Here is a 25,947-nt window from a genome sequence, read left to right on the forward strand (position 1 = left end):
TTCCCCGTATGAGAGTTTCCTGTGCTGGGTTCAGACACTCCATAAACCATCCTGTTACGCTGGCTAGAGATCAGGGGGGCATTATTCCCTCTGGGAGTGGAGGCCCTAGAGGTCCAGAGCGAGTGGACTCCCTGCGGGGGCCCACAGCAGAGAAAGGCGTGCTAAAGCTCGAAGTGGTGCAGTTCCAGGAGGTGGAGGGGCCTGACCCCCGAGAAGGGCTGTCGCACTGAAGGGAGTTCTCCCTAGGGACTGCACGGGGCCATGAGTGGGCACGACCTGGGAGTCCGTAAGACATACCCAGCTCCCGCGCCTCACCCCAGAGGCAGCCACATCTCCGTGTCGAGCAGGGTTCCCCTGACCTGCTCTCCCCGCTCTCTCCTTTCAGATATCGCTCCCAGCCTACTGCCGCGCCCGCGCCGGCTGCTCCTGCTGCTGAACCCATTTGGGGGCAGGGGCCTGGCCCTCCAGTGGTGCCAGACCCACGTGCTGCCCATGATCACAGAAGCAGATATCAGCTTCAACTTGATCCAGACAGGTGAGGGGGGACCGGGGGCGGGAGAGAGAAGGGCCTGGGGGGGCAGGGGCAATGAGTCGGGGTGGCGGGGGAGAGGAAGAGCCTGTGGCCGGGGGGGGCAGGGGCAACAAGTCGAGGGGGAGGGGAAGGGCAGGGGAGATGGTATGGGGGGCAGGGAGATGGTATGGGGGGCAGGGGAAGGGCTGGGGGGCAGGGTGATGGTATGGGGGGGAGGGTGAATGGCCTGGGGGGAAGGGGCAGGGAGACAGGTTGGCGGGGGAAGGCTGCATGTCTGGTGCCCCGTCTCTCCCCTGTTCCCAGAGAGGCCTAACCACGCCCGGGAGCTGGTGAAGGGCATCAACCTGGCAGAATGGGATGGGATCGTCGCCATCTCGGGGGATGGGCTCCTATATGAGGTAACACCCACCCCCCATGGCCTCAATGTCCCTGGCACCCTCCCCTGCTGCAGATCTGACCCCACTCCCCTCCCAGAGCCAGGGAGAGAACCCAGGAGTCCTGGCTCCCAGCACCCCTGCTCTAACTATTAGACATGGGGTGGGCAAACTTTTTGGCCTGAGGGCCACATTGGGGCGCGAAACTGTGTGGAGGGACGTGTAGGGAAGGCTGTGGCCCCCACCCCCTATCCGTCCCCTCCCATTCTTTCCCTCTGACCCCCCCTCCTGGGACCTCCACCCCCTATCCAACCCCCCCTTGCTCCCCATCCCCTGACTGTTCCCCAGAACCCCCTGCCCCTTATCCAAACCCCCAGTCCCGGCCCTCTTACCATGCCGCTCAGAGCAGCATGTCTGGGAGCCGTGCCTCCCGGCCAGAGCCAGATGCACTACCCTGCATGAGCACGCAGCCCAGCCGTCCAGAGTGCTGCCCACACGGGAGGGGGCACAGCGGGGGAGGGGCTGGGGGCGAGCCTCCTGGGCCAGGAGCTCAGGGGCTGGGCAGGGTGATCCCACAGGCCAGATGTGGCCCGCAGGCTGTAGTTTGCCCACCTCTGTACTAGACTCTGCTCCCCTCCCAGAGCCAGGGGGAGAACCCAGGAGTCCTGGCTCCCAGCCTGCCCTGCTCTCACCATTAGCCCCCACAGCATTTCACCTCTGTGCCGGGCAGGTTCTCAACGGGCTGATGGAGCGCCACGACTGGGAGGAGGCAATCAAGATGCCGGTTGGGATTTTACCGAGTGGTTCAGGGAACGCCTTAGCCGGAGCCATCAACTGTAACGCCGGGTAAGGGCAGTGCTAGCGGGGGGGACGGGGACTGGGAGCCAGGATGCCTGGGTTCTCTCCCTGGCTCTGGGATGGGAGGGGTGTCTAGTGGTCGGGGGGTGAGAGCCAGAACTCCTGGGTTCTATACCCAGGTCAGGGAAGGGCGTGGGCGCTGGGGTGTGTGTATGTGGGTGGGATGGGGGGGTGCATGGGGAGCAGATGGGGGCTGTGGAGGGGGGGACCTCCTATCCTGCACCTCCCGCCCAACCTGCTCTCCCCATGGTTGCTGGGGGCAAGCGGCTCCCTCCCCTAGCGAGGGGCTGGGGGGTGCTTTGCTGGAGGACTGCACCCCCTGGCTGGGCGGCTCACCCCAATCCTGCCCCTCAGCAGGCTGGAGCAGGTGCTGGGCCTGGAGCTGCTGCTGAACTGCGCCCTGCTGCTGTGCCATGCGGCTGTGGCCCCGCTGGATCTGGTGGCCATCACTACGGCCTCAGGCGCCCGCTGCTTCTCCTGCCTCAGCGTGGCCTGGGGCTTCGTCTCGGATGTGGACATCGAGAGTGAGAAGTACCGGCACATGGGCTCCGCCCGCTTCACGCTGGGCACCCTGGTGCGCCTGGCCTCCATGCACACCTACCGCGGGCGCCTCTCCTACCTGCCCGCCACCGATGCCACCGCCCACCGGCCCATCTCCCGCAGCATCACTGTGGCCCCCAACGGCCGCCTGCCCCTGCAGCGCCTGCCCCTGCATCGCGCCCTGTCTGACATGGGGCTGTGTGAGGAGCGCCATGCCTTCCGGGAGGCCGAGCCATCCCCCGTGCCCTGCCCCTCGCCCGGCTCCCCGCCCCCATCCTCTGCCTCTGTCCTGCCCCCGCCCAGCTTCTCCTTCGAGCCCGGGCCGGGGGAGCTGCTGGCTGGCAGGGCAGGCGAGGCCCAGGTGGGCGGCCCCCTGGATGAGCTGCTGGTGCCGCTGGGGCAGCCGGTGCCTAGCTCCTGGATGACAGTGGAGGATGACTTTGTGCTGGTGCTGGCAATCTACCAGAGCCACCTGGGGGCTGACCTCTTCACCGCCCCCTTCGCCCGCTTCGATGATGGGCTCATCCACCTCTGCTTCATCAAAGCTGGCATCTCCCGCGCAGCCCTGATCCGCCTCTTCCTGGCCATGGAGAAGGGCAGCCACTTTGAGCAGGAGTGTCCTCACCTTGTCCACGTGCCCGTCCGGGCCTTCCGCCTGGAGCCCCTCACCCGCAAGGGCATCCTGACCGTGGATGGCGAGCGGGTGGAGTATGGCCCCATTCAGGGCCAGGTGCACCAGGGCCTCGCCAGACTCATCACCGGCATCAACCGCCTCAAGATCGCCAGCGGCTAATGCCTCCGGCTGGGCGTGGAAAGAGGGGCCCCAGCCCCCTCTCTGGCCGGCTTGTTTCAGGAGGTAGCAGGAAATGGCTGGCTGGGGGTGTGCTGCCCTCCCTACTGGGGGCAGGGGCCGCAGCGGGGACCAAGCTGTGTTGCCCCTGCCCGGCTCCTGTCTAAAGCTGCCTATTTATTCCTTTGATCCTGGCATCACCCACTGAATGAATGTAATGCAGGGGCATGACCCTCCCCCCCCCCATGGCAGGGGCGGGGGTGTTTCCCACCCTGTGGGGGTCCTTGGAGAGAAAGGAATGGGGCTGGGGATGGGAGGTGCTGAGCGTGGTCTTTTTTCACTCCCATCCCACAGCCAGGGGGCGCTAGGGAGTCAGAATCGGGGCGCATTCCCACTGCCTGCCACTGGGGGGAGGCGGTGCCTGCAGGGGAGAGCCAGGGGCCTGGTGCTTCTAGCCACCAGGGGGGAGTGGGATGGGCTGGCAGGCATCTGAGCGTGTGCAGTGCCCCATGTCTCCCTCTAGGGGCTGGAGGTGGGGCTGCAGGCAAGACACACCCATTACAGCCAGGGCGGGGGGGTGGGGAGTGGCTTTGCAGACCAGTTGCTGCAAAACCAGGATAGAACCCAGGAGTTCCGGCTCCCAGCCGCTCCCCCCCAGCTCTGACCACTAGACCCCACTCCCCTACCTGAGCACTAGTTAAAACTTTGGGATGGAAGTGGGGGTCTACTGGGTTATTGTGGGGGGGGGGGGAAGCCAAGACTCCTGGGTTCTTTCCCTGATGCTGGGAGGGGAGTGAAGTCTAGGGGGTGAGGGCAGCGGTGGGCCAGGCCCAGACACAGCCTGGAGATTTCTTTGCACTAAAACCTCTGTGTCCTGCGAGGGAGCCCAATGTCTGTCTGTCCTGTGTCCCTCTAACAGCCCCTCTCCCCCCCCACATAACTTTGATGTGAGCAGGAAACTAGAATGAGTTGAAAGTGATCAGATTCCTGAGCCCATCTACCCTGGTATCCCCCCTGCCCTGTCCCTCCTGGGCCAGCTCAGGCCCATCTTCCCAAGTATCTGACCCTTTGTTTATCTGCCCCATGCCCATGGGGCCCATCTACCCCAGTATTTGACCTTTTCCCGATCAGCTCTATTAACTCATTTACCCTGCTGTCCAGTGATGCAGTGGTGTGTGTGTGTGTGTGGGGGAGGGGGGCCGCTCTGACTCCCCCCCCCGTGCCTTGCTAAGGGGGGGGGGCAGCTGGTGTCAGGCCCTCTGTTAATCCCGTGTGTGCCACGGCTGCCCTCGCTGTTCCCACGTCTCGTCCCTGTGTTGAAGTGATTTAGACCTATGCAATAAAGCAAGAGCATGAGGCCGCTGGGCCGCACCCTTCGTTCAGCCACTGGGCCAGGCCAGCAGTGGGCTGCGGGTCGGGAGTGAGGGGCACCGGTGGAGCTGGGGGGAGCCCAGGGCCAGGCTAGCAGGGGGCTGCGGGTCGGGAGTGAGGAGCACTGGGAAGGGGGGAGCCCAGTGCTCTGGATCCCCCATTAGTTAAAGGGGGGAGGACCCTTGTGTGTTGCAAAGCTGGAGGTGAAATGAAGGCGCATTGCTGGGTTTGACCACTATGGGGCAGCCCCCCACAAGTGTCAGGTGAAAATAAACAAGGCCCCATCACCTACTAGGGAATGGGGCCTTTCCCCTCCAGGGGCCACTGGCCCTACAGTGAGGACTGGCTGGCTCAGGAATGGGGCCCAGGGCCTTTCCCCTCTAGGGGGCTCTGGCCCTACAGTGGGGACTGGCTGGCTCGGGAATGGGGCCCAGGGCTTTTCCCCTCTAGGGGGCACTGGCCCTAGGGCAGGGACTGGCTGGCTTGAGGCTGGGGCCCAGGGCCTTTCCTCTCTAGGGGGCACTGGGCCTGATCCCACCCCAGGGTGGGGAATGGCTGCTTGGGAATGAGGCCCAGGGCCTTTCTCCTCTAGGGGGCACTGGCCCTGATCTGGCCCTACAGTGGGGACTGGCTGCTTGGGAATGAGGCCCAGGGCCTTTCCCCTCTAGGGGGCACTGGCCTCCGGGGGGGGGCCTCTGAGCTGGGGTGCCTGTGTGCTGCTGTGACACACACAACTGTGCTAATATATATTAGGGCCTGCGGTAATAAAACCTGCTGGTGACCCATTCCCACGAGGCAGGGGTGGGGCGTTAAACCCAGGGGCTGACCCTCCCCCAACACAGCCCTGCATCATACACCCTCCCCCCACAGAGCAGGGTTCAGCTCCCCACCCCTGCAGGGGTGCACCCTCCCACCCCCTATTCAAAAAAACTCTCCTACCCCCGAGATATCTGTTCATCGCTTTCTTGGCTCTTTTATTGCCCTGGTACAATCGGCAGAAGCGGCCGGCTGCCCTTCTGCGTTCCTCAGTGAGCATTTGGAAAGGAAAAAAATAAGCCATCCAGAACCTCCCCCCGCCCAGGCATCAACAACGGAGCCCTGCATCTCGGACCCCCCCTTATATATTTTTTTTCTTTCTGTATGAAATGAGTCTCCTTCCCCTCCATAAAAATATAAAACAGTGTCGTGCGCCGGCCTGGGATCGCTGCGGCTGTCCATCCGTCCGTCCCCGCCCCATGGCCCCCCCCACACACAGATCCCGCGCTGCTCTGGAATAGTTCTCCCCCCCCCCTCCAGAAAAGTTGTTTCTTCTGCTGAGCTGCGGTAGCCGTGTCTGTCTGTCTCCCCCCTGGAAAATAGATCCACGTGCTGCTTTCGAAGCCTGCCTCTGGCCAGCTGTCTAGCCCTGCTCCGAACGTAGAGCTCTCCCATGGGCGGCACTGGGGGGGCCGGGTGCTGGTTTTCTCCTCCAAATGGCCTAGCGTCCGTGGGGGCTCCGTCGCGCTGCCTCGCCCGCTCCCCGAGAAAAGCAGCCCGCGGGCGAGGATCTGGTGCGCCGGTAAACGCGCCGGGTCCGTGTGGCGGCGCCTGGGGCCCCGGCTTCATAAAAACACCCGGAAAGACAGAAAACCCCTGGAAAATCCTAGCTGGCGAGAGGGAGCGGAAGGGGCTGGGGTGGAGGCCGGGCGGGAGACACGAGGCGCAGGGCCCAGGCAGGCCGGCCGCGCTTAACAAAATATAGAGCGAATCGTTAGAATAATAATAATAGTTAAGAAGAACTCTCCCCTCCCCCCCACCTTGCCCTGAGCCCCTGTGCAAACCCATGGAGTGTTCCAGCGGGGACGCGCCGTGCGTCCCCCCTGCCAGCAACACCGGCGCCTCAAAAGTGCTCAGAGTGCAAAGGGTTAAAGGATCAGGGCTGGGAGCCAGGACTCCTGGGTTCGATCCCTGGCTCTGGGCAGGGGGTGAGGTTTGGTGGTTAGCTCAGGAGCCAGGACTCCTGGGTTCAATCCCCGGCTCTAGGCCGGGGGTGGAGCTCCGGTAGTTGGAACAGTGGAAAGCTAGGAGTCAGGACTCCTGGGTTCTATCCCTGCCCTGAGAGGTCAGAGGTTCTCCCCGCCCCCCCCACCACTTAACCCCACTCTTCTCCCACAGTTGGGGAGAGAACCCAGGAGTCCTGGGATTCCAACCCCGCAGCGAAGGTACTGGCCTTGCTTGCTCTGAAATCTGACTGTTGAGAAGCAGTTTGAAGCAAGAAGGGAGAGCGGTGGTGGGGGCCACTAGGGTGAAGGACACCCAAGCCCCAGAGGACTGTCCCAGCCCCAGCCCACCCCCCCACTCAGTCCCTGGCTGTGACTGATAGAAGCCACAGGTTCCTATTACTACTCGCCACCACCAGGTGACGCACAAGAGCTGGCAAAGTAACAGCCCTTGGTCTCTTTTCCAGCAGGGGGGGTAGAGAGTTGGGAGTCAGGACTCCTGGGTTCTACCCTCAGCTCTGGGAGGCCAGAGCCCCCTCCTCTAACCACTAGCCCCTGCTCCCCTCCCAGAGCCAGGGCTAGAACCCAGGAGTCCTGGCTGTGAACCCCCACCCCCGCTCTAACCCACACTAGACCCCACTCCCCTCCCAGAGTGGGGGATAGAACCCAGGAGTCCTGGCTCCCAGCCCCCCTCATCAGATAACCCCGCCACCGATTGGCTCTGTGCCTCCCACCCACCTCTTCCATTTGGTGGGGTGGGGCGCGTGTGTGCGCATGCCCACCCAAACCCCTGCTTCATCCTGCTGCAGGGCTGGGGGGGGGACGACACGTCACCAGTTCAGACCCCCCCCGACTCCGGCCCGCTCCCCGGGAAAGAGTCAGCTGGGCTCCCCACTTCTGCCAGGGAAGGGGGAGCAGGGTCCGGTTCCGAGCCAATGTCTCTCCTTGCTCCTGGACAGTCACCTCCATCCGCTGGAGCTGGCTGGAGCCCAAACGCCCCCGCACAGGGAGAGCCCAGGAGCTGGGGAAGGGGAAAAAGGGCACCCCCTTGCTGTGGGGAAGCAGCCCCTCCCCGCCATCCGCGGGGGGGCCGGGGTGTGTGGCGGTGCAGGCGGCCGGCATCCTACAAGGTGCCATGCTGAGACTCATACTTGGTGAGGATGGTGCGGTAGCGGGAGAGCTCCTGGCGGATGCTGGCCACCTCCTGCCGCAGGACGGCGTTCTCCTTCTCCAGAAAGGCGGCCCGCACCGTGATCTGGTTCTCCTTGAGGCGCCGGGCGTCCCGTGAGCGTTTGGCTGCCTCATTGTTCTTGTAGCGCCGGTTCCAGTACTTCTCATCCTGCGGGGGGGGGGAATCCATGGGGCAGAGGGAGAGAAAACGATTAAGAGATTTGAGAGGAGCCGGCGCCTCCTAGAGGAGAAAGGCCCCGTGTCCATTCCCTGCCCCGAGCCAGCCAGTCCCTGCCCTGGGGCCAGATGGGAGCTGGCGCCCCCTAGAGGGGAAGGGCCCTGTGTCCCATTCCCTGCCCCCCTGAGCCAGCCAGACCCCGCCCTGGGGGCAGATGGGAGCCCCTGCCCCCCTCCACGACCGCCCCCCAGAGCTGGGACTCACCTTTTGCTCGTCCGGCACTTGAATTTTCCGCGCCTTTTTCATGATCGGCTGCGGTTTGAGCTCCTCGTCTGAGAACCGGTGCTTCCGGGGGTCGAAGGTCTCGTGCCCTGGGACGCTGGATAGTGCCAGGTCCGCGGGGTCAGGGTCAAAGTTCATCAGCACCTCCACTGCCTCGGGGTCCACCGGGCTGGGCGTGTTCCGGGAGGCGGGGGTCACCGGACCTGGGGACGGGATGGGGCCGGACAGGAAAAGGTCAGAGCCAGGAGAGAGCACCCCCTGCTGACCCCCCTGCCCTCCTAGCAGCTGGTATTTCCTAGGCGGGTGCCTCATGCAAGCCCTGACCTGCTGTGACCCTGCTTAGCAGGAGCTCTGCAGGGATCAGGCGTGGGGCAGCTGTGGGGGCACCGCCACCCTTCGGGGAGCTGTGGTGCCAGGAGGGGATTAGAGGCGGGTTTACAGCCAGCAGGACCTTACTGCTCGCGGGGATCAGACAGGTACTGGGCAGCCTGGCTGGGAGACATCCCAGCATCCCCCTGGACCCATAAACACCTGCCGGGGCAGTTCCTCTGGGAGGAAACTGCAGCACGGTGAGGGGAAGGGACTTTGACAAAGTCACAAAGCAGGAAATAGAACCCAGGAGTCCTGGCTCCCAGCCCCCCCACCCTGCTCTGACCACTAGACCCAGCTCCCCACCCAGAGCCAGAAACAGAACCCAGGAGTTCTGGCTCCCAGACCCAGTCCCTGTATCTGTGTGTGCTTGTGTGTGTGGGGGAGGGGGCTGGTATTCCTTTCCAAATCTTGGGGGGGCGGTGTTTGTGCACAGCAGGTGTAGGGTGCATACGGGGTGGGGGCTGCAGGCAGGGTGCAGGCTGGGAAGCGGGGGAAGGAAAGCTGGCAGGAGGCAGGGTGCCAGGTGGGGGGGGGCAGGGAGATGCAGAGAGTGGGTGCAGGACAGGGTGTGGAGCTCAGGGATGAAGGTGGGAGCAGGTGGCAGAGAGTGGTTGCTGGGCAGAGGGTTGGGGCTCTGGGCAGGGGAGCACAGGGCAGGGGGTCACAGTGGTTTGGAGGGCAGAGGGATGGGGACAGGAAGCATGTGGCAAGGGAGTTGCAGGGTGAGGGGGTCAGGGAGCAAAGGGGGGAGTGGTGCAGGACCAGGGAGGCTCCTGAAGCAGCAAGGAGGGTTGCCCGGCAGGGAGCAGGAGGTTGGGGGGGTACAAGGTGGGGGGGGCAGGTGCGCAGGGCGGGGGAAGCAGGTTGCAACCTGGGCAGGGGAGGTTGCAGGGCCAGAGCAGCAGGGACCGAGTTGGGGGAGGAGAAGGGGATTGCAGGTGGGGGCGTTGCAAGACTAGGGTGGTTGCAGAGCGGGGGGGGGGGGCGCCGCGCGGGGGGAGGAAATTGCAGGGCTGGGGGGAGCAGGGAGCGAGCGCCTGGGGGAGGCTGGAGGGCGGGGGAAGCAGGGAGCGGGGGGGGGCAGGTTGCAAGGGAGGGGGAGGGGCAGGGCAGGGGAGGAGGGCGCGAGCGGGGAGGAAGGTTGCAGGGCAGGGAGCGAGCGGGGGGGGGACGTTGCAGGCCGGGGGGGGAAGGAGCGAGCGGGCGGCGGGGGGGAGGTTGCAGGCCGGGGGGGGCGCAGGGCGCCGCGGTCGCGAGGAGGAGGTTGCAGGTCGGAGGGGGGCGCGGGGGGGGCAAGACTCCAGGCCCGGCGGGGGGGGGGGGCGCTGGGAGCCGCGCGGGGGAATCCCGTGTCTAATCCGCGGTCTCGTGTCCCCGCACGAACCCCCCCGCCCCGCGTCACGTTCCGCAGCCTCCGCCCCCGCGTGTGAGGGGCCGGGCGGGCGCACGTGGGCCGGAGTGTGAAGGGGGGGCGAGAGGGGGGATCCAGCTGGGGGGGGCCCAGAGGAGAACACGGCGGGGTGGGAGGGGCCGGCGGCATCCAGAGTCCAAGGGGGGGGATAACCCCGTGGTGGCAGGATTCCCTGTTATGGGGGGGGTTGGGGGATAACCCCGCGTGGGGGGGAGGTTGGGGGTGCCCCATTATTGGGGGGGAACTGGGGGATAACTCAGTGGTGGGGGGATTCCCCGTTATGGGTAAGGGGGCTGGGGATTCCCTGTTATGGGAATATGCCCCTGGGAGCAATTCCCTGGCATGGGGCCATGTGCACGCTCCCTGGGAGGCTTGTGGGGCTGTAAGTGGGGCAGGCCCCGGGGTCTGCCCCCTCCACATGTCCTGGTGCGGGGCAGGGGGCAAGGACAGAGAGGATGTGACTCAGTCGAGACCCCGCCCCCAGACACAGCCCCCCCCCCAGGCTGCTGGGCCCCCTAGCTCCCCTGGGCACTGCCCCCACAGCTCCACCTCCCTGCCACCCCCCTCCATGCTCCCTGCCACACCCCTCCAGCCCTGCTCCCTCCTAGTGCCCTCTTGCCCCACTGCCCCCCGGCCCTGGCTACCTGCGGTGGCACAGCACTGGTCCCCGTCGCTGCTGCCCAGGCACTCGGCGGGCGAGGAGCAGGTGGAGGAGGTGCAGGAGGCCGGGCGGCTGAGGTCGACGGCGATGCCGCTGGAGGGCGAGCTGGTGGCCTGGCTGGCTGGGGAGAAGGGTGGCTGAGCCGGGCTGGGGGGGAGCCCGTTCTCCAGCAGGAACTCGTCCAGGTCCACGTACTCGATCTCGCTATAGGGCAGGGTGCGCTCCCACAGCAGGGAGCCCAGGTAGGCACACTGTCCTGCCCGGGCGCCCCCCAGCTCTTCCTCCATCTTCCGCTCCTTCTCCTTGGCCAGGCCTGGAGGGGGAGAGAGGGGGGTCAGGACGCCTGGGTTCCATCCCTGGCTCTGGTTGAGGAGTGGGGGCTAGTGGTTAGAGGTCGGGGTGGGGGGAGCGGGGAGCCAGGACTCCTGGGTTCTCTCCCTGGCTCTGGGAGGGGAGTGGGGTCTAGTGGTTAGAGCTGGGGGTGGGGTGAACGGGGGCTGGGAGCTGCTGGCAGAGATGACTCCTGCACTTTGTGGGTCTGCCAAAGGCCCTGCTGTGAGAGTCCACAGGGTGTTCAAACCCGTGGGAGTGGTGTGTGAGTGTGGGAGCTGCGGGATTTCGCGGGTGAGTTCCCAAGTGACCGAGTGTCGGCTCCCAGTGGCAGCCGGCCTGTGCTCACGTGGGGCGCTGGAAGTGCAATCCTGCACAGCTCGCTGGCTGCACACACGGGGGAGAGCACAAGCAGGCGCACGTGTGGGGGTGGGCTGGGGGTGTGAGCGTTAGGCACGGTGTGGCACCACACCCAGGAATGCGGGAGCAAGCAGCCGGGCGTGGTGAGGGTGCCCTAGCAAGCGCGGGGCAGTGCCAGGGAATGGAGTCCACGAGTGCGGGCCTGTAGTCGTGCATGCATGAGTGAGTGTGTGCACACGGGGGGGGTGGTGCATGCACAAATGTGTGCACGAGAGGGTGGAGGTGCATGCCCCAGTAAGTGCACAAGTGCGTGGATTTGCGTGCACAAGTGGGGGCAGGGGGCACGAGTCCCTGGCTGGGCGCGTTGGCCAGAGACCCAGGAGGAGAAACTGACTGGAGCCCAGCCGGGCCCCGTGTCCTGAGTACGGCAGAGCCCCCTAGAGCACCGAGACCCTGCCGGGGGGGAGGGAAGGGGTGTATTGAACTCAAGGAGCGCGGTATCATGGTGAAGAGAGAGAAAGCCGAGTGAGACCGAGATAGAGTGGGGATGTGGGGACAGATGGGTGGAGTGGATGGACAGTCAGGGCCTGCACGGCGCCAGCCAGACACTGCCCCATCCCCAGGCCCCAGCTGCTCCCCAGCCTCAGCCGCAGCCGGGCTGGCTCCCCGCACGTGCCGCCCGCCCGCTCCCTGCACACGTGAGGCCTGGCTCACCTCGGGCAACCCCAGCTCGGCTCACTGCAGCGTGCGCAGCTCAGGCTCTACCCCCGCCCCTCCGTGCGGGGCCCCCCGCCCAGCGGCTGCGGGTTCCAGCCTGGTGGGGGGAGCGGCCTGGCTCCCAGGAGAGGGGAGCCCCCTTCTTCTCCTGCCTCCCACACACAGCGCTGCTGCACCAGCGCCTCAAAGTCACCCAGGGAGAGAACCCAGGAGTCCTGGCTCCCAGCCCCCGAGCTCTAACCACTAGACCCCACTCCCCTCCCAGAGCCAGGGAGAGAACCCCGGAGTCCTGGTTTCTCATGGTCAACTGACTGCATCACAAGCCCTCCTTTGATCCCCGACTCCCCTGTCCCCCCAAAACACCTGGGGTTCAGTGTGTCTGGCTTTAGCCTCTGGCTTCAAAAGCAACCTCCCCCCCCAACGCCTGGTGTCAAGGCGGGTAGGGAATCAGGGAGCAAAGCATTCTGGGATGCCCCAAGAAGAGTGGGGAGCAGTGCAAAGGATTCTGGGACACCCCAAGGAGACTGAGGAATGGCGCAAAGGGTTATGGGAAGAAACGAGCGGGGAATGGAGCAAAGGATGCTGGGACGCCCTGTGAAGACAGCGCTGACAAGCGGTTATGGGCCAGGTGGGCACCCCACATCTCCCAGCCCCGCCCAGCTTCGACTCCAGGCGGCCCCTCCCCCTGCCTGCTGGCTGGCACGGGGCTGGAGCTGGTGGAGCAGGCGGGATGCCCGGGCGACACCCCATTCCTGGGCCCTGACTCCCCAGCCCATGTGTGGAGGAAGCCAGGTGACAGCCCCGGGTCACGCCCTGCGCTGAGTTTCTCCCATGCCCAGCGGGGAAGTGCCCCGAGAGCAGGGCTGAGTCACTGCCCAAGGAGCCCCCTCCCCCGGCACATGTGGGGGGAGGGGCTGCTCATCCCTGGGGGGGCGATTCCCCTGCACAAACCTGCTACCCCAATCTCGGCCTGCAGCCCCCACATCCCCACTCCTGCAGGTGCCCCTCACTCCTGACCCGCAGCCCCTGCTAGCCCAGCCCTGGGCACCCCCCACCCCGCTCTGCCAATGCCCCTCACTCCTGACCTGGAGCAACTCGGGGCCTTCTTCAGGGAGCATGTGCCAGGGGAGCTGAGTTTGGGATGGGATGGGAAGGGGCTACCCTGTGGCTAGCGAGATCCTTGTCAGAGCTTCCCCACCGGGGGGGTGCCCCGGCTTGACCCTGGAGGCCACATCCTGGCCTGATGTGGGACCTGCCCATCTGTCAAAACCGAACCCACCCCCTGCCCTGGGTCCACATGGGCGCAGGCGCTTGGCAGCTTTTTACCAACATTTCCTTAGGCAAAAAATTAAAAAAATAAAAAACATCCCTCAGTGCACGTTTCTCTGCCTCCTGTCACATCCCGTGTCCTGGCTGTGTGCTGGCTGTGGAGATTTAGAGCTGTGTGTGTGTGTGTGTGTGTGTGTGTGTGTCACGCAATTAGACAGTGAACCTGCACAGACCCTGCCCTCCCAGACCCTCCCCAGCGCCTCGGGACTTTTCTAAACTTCCCAGTGGGAGTAGATGGGGCCGGTGGAAGACCAGGGCCATTCCTGCAAACACACAAACACAATTACACATGAGGACGCACACACATGCTCTGCCTCGGTCCAGGCCTGTCACAAACACACAGACTCACACACACACTCGGCTTCTGTCCGTCTGTCTCTCTCTCTCTCTCACAAAACCACACCAATACACACACACTCTGCCTCTGTCAGTCTGTGTCTCTCTCTCACACGCACACACACACACACACACTCTGCTTGTCTTACAACCACACATTAATACACACACACGGCTACTGTCTGTCCATCTCTTTCACACAGAAAAATACACACTAATACACCCACACTGCCTCTGTCTGTCCATCTCTCTCACACAAATATGCATGCTCTCTGTCTGTCAAAAACACACATTAATACACACACACTTGCTCCACTTCTGTCTGTCTTGTACACAAACCACACAAATACACACACACACACACTCTGCCTCTCTCCCACTCACAAGTCAGTGCTCCTGGTGGCTCAGGAGTCCACCCCTGGGCCCAGCTGCAGCCAGGGCTGCTGCCCAGCGGGGTCCCCATGGCCAGGTCGGCCCAGAGGAATTTGGGGTCTGGGCACCTCGCGTTCGCTGGGACCCCTCCCATTTCACTGCATTTACACAGACCTTTTGGGGGCCCCTGAGCTTGGGTCCCGGTACAATTCCTCACACCTTTCCCTCCCTCTCAGCTGCCCCTTTCCAGCCCAGAGTGCAAATCCTGCCCCAGATGACAGCCGGCTGGGGGAGAGGGTAGGCACCACTGGACAGACAGACAAGGGCTGAAAGCAGCCAAGGGACGTGCTAGGTGGGCTGCCGAGGGGGACCGAGAGCCCTTTCCGGGGTGTATTTCCATAGCAATATGACCGTACTGGGCAGTTTGCTGGCAGGAAGGGCAGGACAGATGGGAGGGCAGTATGGAGAGAGACTGCCAAGGGGTGGATTAAATGGGGGGTTAGGGGAAGCAATGGATGGCGCCGTTCATGGTTGGAGAGATGACAAGGTTTGCATGGGGATGGATTGATGGGGGATTCCTATGGGGATGGACAGATGGATGGACAAACGGGTGGATGGATGGGTCGATGGTGGGGTTCCTATGGGGATTGATAGATGGATGACAATTGAATGGATGGATGGGGGGTTCCTATGGAGATGGACAGATGGACGGACAAATGGGTGGATGGATGCATGGGGGGTTCCTATGGGGACAGGTGGGTGGCTGGTAGGGTTCCTATGGGGATGGATGGATGGCAGGGTTCCTATGGGGATCGATGGATGGATGGATTGTGGGGTTCCTATGGAGATGGACAGATGGACGGACAAAGGGATGGATGGATGGATGGATGGATGGATGGGGGGTTCCTATGGGGATAGGTGGGTGGCTGGTAGGGTTCCTATAGGGATGGATGGATGGATGACAGGGTTCCTATGAGGATCGATGGATGGATGGATTGTGGGGTTCCTATGGGGATGGACAGATGGATGGATGGCAGGGTTCCTATGGGGATGGATGGATGGATGGAAGCTGGATGGATGGTGGGGTTCCTAAGGGGAAGGGGGGACAGACAGATGGCAGGGTGCGCATAGGGCTGGCTGGCTGGCCGGTAGCGTGGGGATGGCGATCACCAGCCCGACGGACCCGCGCAGGACTGGACAGACGCACGGCCGCCAGGGCACTTACAGGTGGTCAGGTCCTTGGGCCTGCGCTCCGGGCTCTTGATGGGCCCCTGCAGGAGGCTCTTCAGGCTGACCATGCTGGCCCCAGGCACCCCCAGCGGCGGGGAGGAGAACAAAGGGTTCGGGAGCCGCTCCGTGGCGCCCAGCTGGGCCGCTGGCCTGGCCATGACCCGTCGGGGATCCCCGCTGTGCCCACGGGAGCTGGGGATCCCAAGGGCCAGGAGAGCTTCCCGGCTGATCCCTTGCAGCTGAAAGGATCTGCTCCGGCAACACGCTCCAGCAAATCCCTGCTGTGGAGACCCTGAAAAAAAAATCCCAGCTCCCCAAAACAGCCGGCTCCCCCCTTAGCCTGGCAGCTCCCGGGCACCCACTTCTCTGCAGCAGGAAAAAAAACTTCTCACGCCTGCCAGTGTCACAGTGGCCCGGGGGTGGGGGGTCCGCAGGGCAGGAGCCAGAGCTTCCTTCCTCCCACCAGCACCGCGGCCTCTCCTGGCGGGGGCACCCCCAAGGTTTTGGGGGTGCAGCGTTGCTGGGAAGTTTGCGCCCCCCCGATCTCAGCTCAGCGGCCCCCCGATCTCCGCCAGCGCCTCGAGCTGTCGGTGGCTGCTGGGTGGCTTTTTTTTTTTTTTTAATCTCTTTTTTTGCCCGACTCCCCGCTTTGGGGGAAAGGGGGCGGGGCTTGCAGAAGTGGGCGGGGCCTGAACCCGAGCGGCCTCCGGCCGAGCCAATCGGCGGGCTGGGAATGTTTGCCAAGGCCCAGACTCGTGCGCCCGGCCCGGTCATGTGTCCGGGCCATGGGGGGGGGGAGGCGATGGGCGGGGGAAGGCGAGCACTGACCTAGATTTGGCCAATAGGAAGCCGGAGGGTGGGAGGAGCCTGACCCACTTTTAGCCAATCGGGGAGGCAGCAGGGGGAGAGGCCTGGGGGGCTGGCAGCACATGGGGCGGCACGTGTCAGCGGGGGGGGGAAGGCAGAGCGGGTCGGCTGAGTTCTTAAAGGCGCCGCGCCGGGGGGGGGTACTAGAGTGTGTGGGGCAGGACCCCCCCACCTGGCCACGGGACACTCGCTATCACCTCACTGCTCCTTCAGGGCCCGCTACTGATCCCAGGAGTCCCGGCTTCCCCCCCCCAACCGCTCTAACCACTAGACCCCACTCCCCTCCGAGAGCCGGGGAGAGAACCCAGGAGTCCCGGCCCCCAGTCCCCTCCCACCGCTCTAACCACTAGACCCCACTCCCCTCCGAGAGCCGGGGAGAGAACCCAGGAGTCCCGGCCCCCAGTCCCCTCCCCCCGCTCTAACCACTAGACCCCACTCCCCTCCGAGAGCCGGGGAGAGAACCCAGGAGTCCCGGCCCCCAGTCCCCTCCCCCCGCTCTAACCACTAGACCCCACTCTCCTCCGAGAGCCGGGGAGAGAACCCAGGAGTCCTGGCTCCCAGCCCCACCCCCCTGCCCGAGCTCCCTGACTGCAGGGTGCAGGGATTTCCCTCCGAGCGGGGTGCAGCGCCCCCCGGTGCTTTGTGTGAGCTACGTCCTGCGCTCCAGCAGAGACAGGGATGTAGGTTTTTGCGGTAGTTGCTCTGCCCCCTCTGTCCCCCCCCCCGCCCCGCCCTCGGATTATTTACCCAGCTGCCTCTGGGATGGGGTGCGGGGGCTGGGTATACTAGGATCCCTCGCCCTGCTCTGGGATGCGACCCCTTTGGGGTGGGGAAGGGGGCTGGGGGCATGGGGAGCCCTCACGCAGCACAGAGACCGAATCAGGGTTTTTGATCCTCTCTGTGGCTCTGTTCTGAGCAGGGGCTCCAGAGTTTTCATTCCAGCAGCCCCCTCAGGGACCTCTCACCTCTGCTGGGCTATTTACAAATGAGGGAGCCCAGATCCTGGACTGGGCTAGGGCTGCTGTCACCCCAAGACCCCCCCCCCACTACATCTGCAGCACAGAGCACCCCCTAATGGCATGAACTGGCCTCTGGGTACAGTTTGGGGGTTCCCAGCATCCTCCTCATTTACAGATCTTGGAGTAGAGGCTCTGTGTCTAATCCCCAAATGAAATTTGGGGTCCCATCCTTTGGCGTGGGACCAAATAAGGGGGCTCCCTCTTCCAGGAGATAGGGGAGGATTTGGGATGTGTGGAGCAGACAGCTAAGGGGTCCCCCAAATCCATCTAGATGGAATTATTGGGGTATGGATCTTTCTCCTCAATCTTGGGGTGCAGCAATCTGGAGAGAGGGGCTGTCTGTGCAGGGCCTCAGGAATCTTGGGGTACAGCTCCTCAGAGGATAGATTGAGGAAACCTGCAGGGCTTACCCCAAACTATCTCCACCCCCCACCCCAAGTGATCCATCCATGGGAAATGTGGGATGCTGCAACTTTCCTGTGAACAGTGATTCCCCTGAATGAGGGGGGATTGCCCCCAGCCCTGCCCCCCCCCATGGGACAGGATCCTGGAGCTTGGTCCATGGGGAGGCTGGAACTGTGGGACTGCTGGCTTCTGTCCGGAGGGCCCTAGATGCCAGTCACTGTAAGAGAAGAAGGAAAATAAGGGGGAGGGTTAGGAAAAGACCTCCCCCAATATAACAGAATCCTCTTGTGCTGCTCCCCACCGGAGACTGAGGGGAGTTGGTGCTGGGATTCAGGCACTGGACACATTTTGGGACCCCCCACCATCCAGCCAGGACTCCTGGGTTCTTTCTTGTCTCTGGCAGGGGAGTGGGGTCTAGTGATGGGGAGCGCTGGGAGCCAGGACTCCTGGGTTCTCTCCAGGCTCTGGGAGGGGGAATGGGGCCCTGGGCCGGTGGCTCTGGGCACTAACTCACCCAGGAGCGAGAATATCTGAGGCCCGGCCCATCCACGTGTGGACGACCTAGACAAGATGCCTGAGAGAAAGGCTTTGCGTGGGGGGCCCATTGGGGCAAAGTGAATTAACAAAACACCTCTGTGCGACCAGAGAGAAAAGGGGGGGAACCATGTGTGGGGGGTGGTGGTGTAGGCCCCAAGATGGGCTCTCTTACGGGGAGAGGTAAGCCTCTCGTGAGAAGTGGATCCTGGCTTTCCCAATGGGACAAACGCTGGATGGGCGGACCAATGGGGAGAAACATCTTCTTTACCAGGAAAGGAACTGGGAATAAATTTAGGCTCTAGACTGTGTTTATGACTCTAGCCAGTTTATTAACTGTTAATTACTACAGGTTCCAGTCTGGTTATTAACTGGTAATAACTATGGGTTCTAGCCAGTTTAACTAGGAATAAGCACAGACCCTAACCCATGGTTGAGATTTTTCTTGTATCTGTTTCCAAAGCCTTAAACTTGCTCCTGTTTGACTCTAGGTTTTGCTGCAGACATGAACCTGGGCCGGGTGCTCAGCAGAGGGCTGAACTGAGGGGACAGCGGTTAAGGGGGCAGGGGAGGCTCCCATGGAGACAGCCGATCTGAGTGCAAAGCGGGCCCCCGGCAGTTGAGGGGCTGGGCACAGACAGGCTGGAGGGGGCGGTGCCCCAGGGACAGAGCAGACCTCGGGACGGTTGGGGGGGTGGGAAACTATCTCCATAGATTTAGCCTCAAATTAGCTCTGCCCCAAGGACCCGCTCCAGGACCCTAAGGGCCGGCATAGGTAAACCCCAATGTCCCAGGCTGGGACAGGCTGGTGGGGCCTGGAGTGGGGCACTCGCACAGCCACCAGCCAGAAGGTTTGTCCGTTTCCCCCGGTGAGGACAGACAAGGTGGCATGGTGCTGCCGATTCACCCTGTACCCCCGAAGAACCCTGAAAGGGTCACAGTGGGGTATCAGGGTAGATGGGCTGTGGGGGCTGAGCTGGGGGACAAGGAGGGGGCAGGATACTGGGGTAGGTGGGCCGGGGGGGGGGCTGATCCATAGGGTAGGCAGAAGGCGGGATACTGGGGTAGATGGGACCCAGGGGCTGATCCGGGGGGCAGGCAGGAGGGGGCGGGATGCCGGGGTAGATGGGCCCCAGGGCCTGATCTGGGTGGAAGGCAGGAGGCGGGATATCGGGGTAGATGGGCCTGGGGGCTGATCCTAGGGCAGGGATGGGGGAAGGGGATTCCAGGCTGCAGCCCCTGCCGGAGATGGAAGGATGTTGGGTTAGTCACCCCAAGCCCCAGCTAACCCCCCCAACCCCTGACAGAGCTGGGAGGGGGAGGGGGATGGGCAGGTACTGGGGGGCTCAGGCAGTTCGGGAGTGGGGCAGGGCTCTGATCCCGGATGGGGAGGCAGGAATCGGGGGGGGAGGGGGCTGAGTGGGATGCTCTGTGGGTACCTGGGGGGGACGCCATGGGACTGGGCGAGGGTTGATTCTGGCAAGGCCTGCCACAGCACCCACAAGGGGCCTCAGAGGCAGTCCCCCTACACACACTCCAGTCCCCTAAGCAGGGCTCAGTATCAGGCAAAGCTTGTCCCGCCCCCTCCATTTCTGGAGCCGCTTCTGGCTGGTTCCCCGCACGGTTCTTTGGTGCTGGGGTTGTTTGTTAGTGACACGCCATGGCTCTGAAGGCAATATGGGGTTAATCCAGGGGAGGGGGGTTCAGCCCCATCCCACAGAGAGGGAAACTGAGGCACGGACGCTGATAAACCCAAATGGCTGTAGAATGACAGAGGCCAGGAACAGAATCCAGGACTCCTGGGTTCTATCCCCAGCTCTGGGAGAGGGGATGGGGGTCTAGTGATTAGAGCAGGGTGGGGGTGGGAGGTGCACTCTTCAAGTGCTCACACACATGGATCTAGGGGTCCCTACAGATTGTAGCTGTCCGGAGGAGGGGGGCGGTGACCCTTCAGGCCTTGTCCCAGGAGAATCGGATGCCCACATCCTGCATTTGCTCCTGGTAGCGCCGGTCAAATGCCTGGCTCTGCGCCACCGTGAAGTGCCCCTTCCAGTCGCCCGGGACCCCTGTGGGAAGCAGAGAATGGAGGGGGTCAGGGCCCCCTGCTGGGAGAGGCCAGGCCGGGTAGCTGGGAGCCCCCGCCCAGCCCCTCTCCCACCTTTCCTCAGGAAGGGGCTGATCCATTGGTCCATGATGTTCTCCGGCACCAGGCTGTAGTTGCACATCTTGTTCTGCTTTATGGCCTGGAAGGAGGCGTTCTCCACCACCCTGTCCAGCGACCGCACCTCCAGCGGCTTGCCCAGAAACCGGCAGATCCGCTCCATGCTGCCCCGCAGGTCCTGTCACAGGGCGGGACACTGGGGTAGATGGGCCCGGGGGGCTGATCTGGGGGCAGGGAGGGGGTGGGATATCAGGGTAGACGGGCCTGGCTGGGCTCAAACTCAGGGGGCGGGGAGGGGGCAGGATACCAGGGTAGATGGGCCCAGAGGTGTAACCCAGGATGTGGGGTCGGGGTCTTTCCCTTTCTCTGTCTGGTGCTAGTCTCTCACCTGATGCATTTCCTCATAGGTCAGGAAGAGGAAGTTGAGCCGGTCCCTAAGGCCTAGCCAGCCCTTGACGTGCTGGAAGCAGGAGCCCAACAGTACTGGAAGCAAGGCGGGATTAGGGAGTGAGGTAAAATGCCAACTCATGCATCAAACGAACAGAGGGACCCAGAGGCTGGGCTTGAAGTTCCTTTTGGTATAAAAGCCTGGACACACGCAGCTCCCCAGCCCGGAATCCTGGTCCCGCCCCCTCTGCCCCCCCCCCTGCTCTAACCACTAGCCCCCACTCCCCTCCCGGAGCCAGGGAGAGAACCCAGGAGTCCTGACTCCCAGCCCCCCCCGCTCTACCCATTAAACCCCACTCCCCTCCCGGATCCAGGGAGAGAACCCAGGAGTCCTGACTCCCAGCCCCCCCCGCTCTACCCACTAAATCCCACTCCCCTCCCGGAGCCAGGGAGAGAACCCAGGAGTCCTGGCTCCCACCCCCTCTGCCCACCCTACTTTACCCACTAGACCCCACTCCCCTCCCGGAGCCAGGGAGAGAACCCAGGAGTCCTGGCTCTCAGCCCCCCCCCCCCCCGCCCCAACCACTGCACCGTGCTGCCCGGTACCTTTGCCTGCACTGAAGTGCTCCACAAATTCCCCACAAAATCTTCATGGAACTCCAGGAACGAGGCCATTTTAGAGTAATAATAGAGAGAGACACAGACATCCTTGGGGTTCCTCACAGTATAGATCACCTGGGACAGGGACAGGGACTGAGACAATGCCGACCCGCAGCCCCCTGCTACCCCCAGGCTCCCCCCAGCCCTGCCAGTGCCCCTCACTCCCGACCCGCAGCCCCTCACCTTGGCGTTGGAACCATGGAGGGAGGTCGGAAAGAGGACGCAGGGCAGGTGGGATGAGATGAGCCGCGGACAAGGCGGGTTCTCCAGGAACCCAGCTGCCGTGGTCTGCTCCACCCAGGGCACCCGCTCCCAGGAGGGCACCAACCACGCCAGCTGGGGGTCTCCGTCGCTGTGGATGAGGGTCAGCAGCTCCTGCATCCAGGTGGTGCCTGGGGGTGGGGGGAGAATGATGGAGCTGGGGGGCTGGGTAGATATCGGGGGAGAGGGCTCCAGGGGGTGGTTAGAGCCAGGTGTGGGGGGGAAGTGTGGGGAAAAGATGGGGCTGCGGGAGGGAAGTGGAGGAGAGTTCACAGGGGTCAGGGGGATGTCAGGGTGCAGGGGGATCCTGGAGTTCAGGGTGGCTTCCGGAGTGTCAGAGGAATGGGGTATGAAGGAGGGACGCCCTGGGGGATAGGATAGGAAGCTAGGATCCTGGGGGTCAGAGGGAAGGAGCGGAAGGGGAAAAGGAAGGGGAGTTAGGGGGTGGATGAGGTGGGGAGACCCAGGGGCTATGGGGGATGGCCAGGCGCTCAAAGGCTGTGCCAGGGTTCAGAGGAGGGAAGTGGAATTTAGGGGGATGCAGATGTTGGGATTCAGGGGGTGCAGTGGGGATCCTGGGGGAGGCTATGGGGGGATCCCAGGAGCAGGGGTTGGAGCGGGCGGTCCTGCAGACTCAGGAGGGGGGTTAATAGCCGGAGCTAGGTATGGGATGGAAGTACATGGAGGCATGTGGGGGGAGAGATGGAGGGAAAAGGTGTGGGGGGCACCCGTGGATGGGGAGGAATAGGAGGATCCCAGGAATTGGGGGGTTTCATCTGCTTTGGGTTAGGTGTGAGGGTGCAGTGGGGGGTGAGGGTATTCAGGGGGTCTAGGGAAGGTCTGGGGGGATCTAACATAATTTTGTGGGTAGGCGTAGGGGTGCAGGGGAGGTATGGCAGGCAGAGGGGGGCTCTGAGGGCCTCTCAGGTGATTTAGTGTAGGGGCACACTGGGGTGGGGCTCAGGGACTGTCAGGGGATATAAAGGGGTACAGGGGAGGTATTGGGCATGTGGGAGCTCGGGGGTGCAGGGCAGGTAAGGAGGATATGGGGGGATCTCTCACCTGGTGTGGGGGAGGTATAGGGGTGGGGGTACAGCAGTAGGTACTGGGGGGTCTCTCACCCGATTTGGGGTACGTGACACTGAAGATGTCTCTGTCTCGCAGCTGGAAGCCGAGCTGAGCGTACCTCAGGCTCTCCGTGCTGTGCACCAGGGCCGGAAGCATGATCCCCTTGTACAGCACCGATTGCGGGCCGGGGATGGCCATGGAGCTGGGGGGCTGCGGGGACATAGGGGGACCCTCAGCCATGGGCAGCACCAGCCCTGTTTTATCGGATCCCCCCTCCCCATTAATCCCCCGACTGTGTCACCAACCCCACCTCTGAACCCCTCCCTCTCCAGTCCCCCATTTCCCAACCGCCACCCCGGGCAGGGATCGCCCCCTAGGGACCCACTGGGGCAGTGCAGGAGGGGGGAGGGGCTGGACAGTCTGGAGTTGTAGAGTTGAAGTTAGGGAGAAGAGGGGCATCGGCAGGATGGGGCTGGCAGGGGGCTGCAGGTCGGGAGTGAGGGGCACAGGTAGGGCTGGAGGGGGCAGGGCTGGCAGGGGGCTGTGGGTCGGGAGTGAGGGGCTCTGGGGGGGGCAGGGCTGGCAGGGGGCTGCGGGTCGGAAGTGAGGGGCACCGGCAAGACTGGGGGGGCAGGACTGGCAGGGGGCTGCGGGTAGTGAGGGGCGCTGGGGGGGGCAGGGCTGGCAGGGGGCTGTGGGTCGGGAGTGAGGGGCACCGGCAAGACTGGGGGGGGCAGGACTGGCAGGGGGCTGCGGGTAGTGAGGGGCGCTGGGGGGGGCAGGGCTGGCAGGGGGCTGCGGGTCGGGAGTGAGGGGCTCGGGGGGGGAAAAGGGCTGGAAGGGGGCTGTGGGTCGGGAGTGAGGGGCACCAGCAGGGCTGGGGGGGCAGGGCTGGCAGGGGGCTGCGGGTCAGAAGTGAAGGGCACCGGCAGGGCAGGGGGCTGCGGGTCGGGAGTGAGGGGCACCGGCAGGGCTGGGGGGGCAGGGCTGGCAGGGGGCTGTGGGTCGGGAGTGAGGGGCACTGGCAAGACTGGGGGGGGCAGGACTGGCAGGGGGCTGCGGGTAGTGAGGGGCGCTGGGGGGGGGCAGGGCTGGCAGGGGGCTGCGGGTCGGGAGTGAGGGGCTCGGGGGGGGAAAAGGGCTGGAAGGGGGCTGTGGGTCGGGAGTGAGGGGCACCAGCAGGGCTGGGGGGGCAGGGCTGGCAGGGGGCTGCGGGTCAGAAGTGAAGGGCACCGGCAGGGCAGGGGGCTGCGGGTCGGGAGTGAGGGGCACCGGCAGGGCTGGGGGGGGCAGGGCTGGCAGGGGGCTGTGAGTCGTGAGTGAGGGGCACCGGCGGGGCAGGGCTGGAAGGGGCAGCGGGTCGGGAGCGAGGGACACCGGCGGGGCTGGGGGGGCAGGGCTGGGGCAGGGCTGGCAGGGGGCTGCGGGTCGGGAGCGAGGGGCACCAGTGGGGCTGGAGGGCAGGGCTGGCAGGGGCTGCGGGTCGGGAGCGAGGGACACCGGCGGGGCTGGGGGGGCAGGGCTGGCAGGGGCTGCGGGTCGGGAGCGAGGGGCACCAGTGGGGCTGGGGGGCAGGGCTGGCAGGGGGCTGCGGGTCGGGAGTGAGGGGCACCAGTGGGACTGGGGGGCAGGGCTGGCAGGGGCTGCGGGTCGGGAGTGAGGGGCACCGGCAAGACTGGGGGGCTGTCCCTCACCCCCTTACGGTCCGGCCGGGGTCTCCCCAGGTTTCTGTCTGTGTCCCGTTCCTGTGGCCCCGCCCCACAGGGCCCACGTGGATCCCACTGCCAGCCCCGCACAATGGTGCTGTGTGAATCCGGGTCACTGCTGGGGGGTGATCTCCTCCCTCAGGGCAGCCGGAGCCGGAGCCGGGCCTCCCGCTGCCCCCAGTGATAAGCTGCCAAAATCTTAACAACCGGTTCCCTATAAAAAGTTCTGATTTAAGGGATGTGCCCCAGTATGCATTTTTTGTACCCACAGGGTTACCATACGTCCGCATTTTCCCGGGAGGAATTTTTAAACTTTAAAAATTCCTCCCGGACAGCGATTTAAGAACCAAAAAGCCTGACCTGTCCAGGAAAATACGGATGTATGTTAACCCTGCCTAAAGTTTTTTTTTAAAAAGATGGGGCTGAACTAGAGATGAGCTCCGCTTCACATGCGTGGTTCCCCCCCACTCCCTGGGGGTGTGCTAGGGTGACCAGATGTCCCGATTTTATAGGGACAGTCCCGATTTTGGGGTCTTTTTCTTATATAGGTTTCTATTACCCCCCAACCCCAGACCTGATTTTTCACACTTGCTGTCTGGTCACCCTAGGGTGTGCATGTGTGTGGGTCCCAGCTGCTCCCTGCCCCCCTCATTGAAGCAGGTGTGCAGGGTTACTGCCCTGGGAACTGCAGGGCACCAGTGGATGTGGGGCCAGCTGCAGACAGGGGCGTGGGGCAGGGCTAGCTGGAGGCAGGGGGTGCACGGCTGCTGCGGGCAGGGCAGGGGGTGCATGCGGCAGGGGCTGGCTGCAGGCAGGGGGTGCAGGGCGGGCTGCAGGCAGGGCAGGGGGTGCGTGCGGCAGGGGCTGGCTGCGGGCAGGGCAGGGGGTGCGTGCGGCAGGGGCTGGCCGCGGGCAGGGGTGCGGGGGTGGTTGGAGACGGGCTGATGCGAGCAGTGGGTGTCAGGGGTGCAGCAGGGGCTCGCTGCGGGCAGGGCAGGGGATGGCTGGAGACAGGGGCTGGCTGCGGGCAGGGACTGGTTGTGGGCAGGGGGTGCGGCAGGGAGTGGCTGGAGGCAGGGGGGCAGGGGGTGGCTGAAGGCAGGGGGGCAGGGGCTGGCTGTGGGCAGGGGGTGCAGCAGGGGGTGGCTGCGGGCAGGGGGTGGCTGAAGGCAGGGGGGGCAGGGGCTGGCTGAGGGCAGGGGGTGTGGCAGGGGGTGCGGGGTGGGGGCTGGCTGTGGGCAGGGGGTTCAGGGGGTGGCTGCGGGCAGGGGGGGCGAAGCAGGGGCTGGCTGCGGGCAGCGGGTTCAGGGGGTGGCTGCGGGCAGGGGGGGCGAAGCAGGGGCTGGCTGCGGGCAGGGGGTTCAGGGGATGGCTGCGGGCAGGGGGTGCAGGGCAGGGGTTGGTTGCAGGCAGGGGGTTCAGGGGGTGGCTGCGGGCAGGGGGAGCGGGGTGGGGGCTGGCTGCAGGCAGGGGGTTCAGGGGGTGGCTGCGGGCAGGGGGTGCGGGGCGGGGGCTGGCTGCGGGCAGGGTGGTGGATACGCAGGGGGGGAGCTGCAGCCCGGGCCCAGCGGAGCAGCCGGGGACCCACCAGGCAGCAGCGGGAGCCCGGGAGCAGCACCAGCAGCACCAGGGCTCGTGCCCAGAGCCAGGCGGCAGCTCACGTGGCTCCCGAAGCGCAGCGCCCTCG

General features: G+C 64.4%; 3 protein-coding genes across 4 annotated transcripts in view; 1 reads left to right on the forward strand and 2 right to left on the reverse strand.

The window, feature by feature from the left end:
• Positions 1–4,454, forward strand: part of SPHK2 (sphingosine kinase 2) — a 9,927-nt gene extending 5,473 nt beyond the window's left edge. The window contains exons 2-5 of one of the 2 annotated variants that reach the window (XM_038381129.2): positions 386–535; positions 836–930; positions 1,637–1,752; positions 2,122–4,454. In XM_038381129.2, coding sequence (XP_038237057.1) covers positions 386–535; positions 836–930; positions 1,637–1,752; positions 2,122–3,097 — 1,337 coding nt within the window. In that variant the 3' untranslated portion in view covers positions 3,098–4,454. Of the gene's footprint in view, positions 1–385; positions 536–835; positions 931–1,636; positions 1,753–2,118 lie in introns of both variants that reach the window. The other variant, XM_038381128.2, reaches the window with a different exon arrangement.
• The window catches only part of LOC119846918 (D-box binding PAR bZIP transcription factor), a 24,983-nt gene extending 8,929 nt beyond the window's left edge, over positions 1–16,054 (reverse strand). Inside the window, exons 1-4 of the mRNA XM_038381161.2 lie at positions 15,188–16,054; positions 10,502–10,831; positions 8,057–8,277; positions 7,080–7,783 (exon numbers count right to left, since the gene is read on the reverse strand). Coding sequence (XP_038237089.1) covers positions 7,568–7,783; positions 8,057–8,277; positions 10,502–10,831; positions 15,188–15,350 — 930 coding nt within the window. The 5' untranslated portion in view covers positions 15,351–16,054 and the 3' untranslated portion in view covers positions 7,080–7,567. The remainder of the gene's footprint in view (positions 1–7,079; positions 7,784–8,056; positions 8,278–10,501; positions 10,832–15,187) is intronic.
• Positions 16,055–18,260: 2,206 nt separating this feature from the next.
• LOC119846925 (sulfotransferase 2B1-like) lies at positions 18,261–24,322 on the reverse strand. Its single transcript, XM_038381169.2, is given in 8 exon segments — positions 18,261–20,083; positions 20,176–20,356; positions 20,567–20,661; positions 21,172–21,205; positions 21,208–21,300; positions 21,409–21,617; positions 22,608–22,764; positions 24,249–24,322. Coding segments are annotated over 7 exon segments (873 nt in total). The 5' UTR covers positions 22,753–22,764; positions 24,249–24,322; the 3' UTR covers positions 18,261–19,967.
• Between the last annotated feature and the right edge of the window lie 1,625 nt (positions 24,323–25,947).

The sequence above is a fragment of the Dermochelys coriacea genome, chromosome 23, assembly GCF_009764565.3.
Source record: "Dermochelys coriacea isolate rDerCor1 chromosome 23, rDerCor1.pri.v4, whole genome shotgun sequence".
NCBI lineage: Eukaryota > Metazoa > Chordata > Testudines > Dermochelyidae > Dermochelys > Dermochelys coriacea.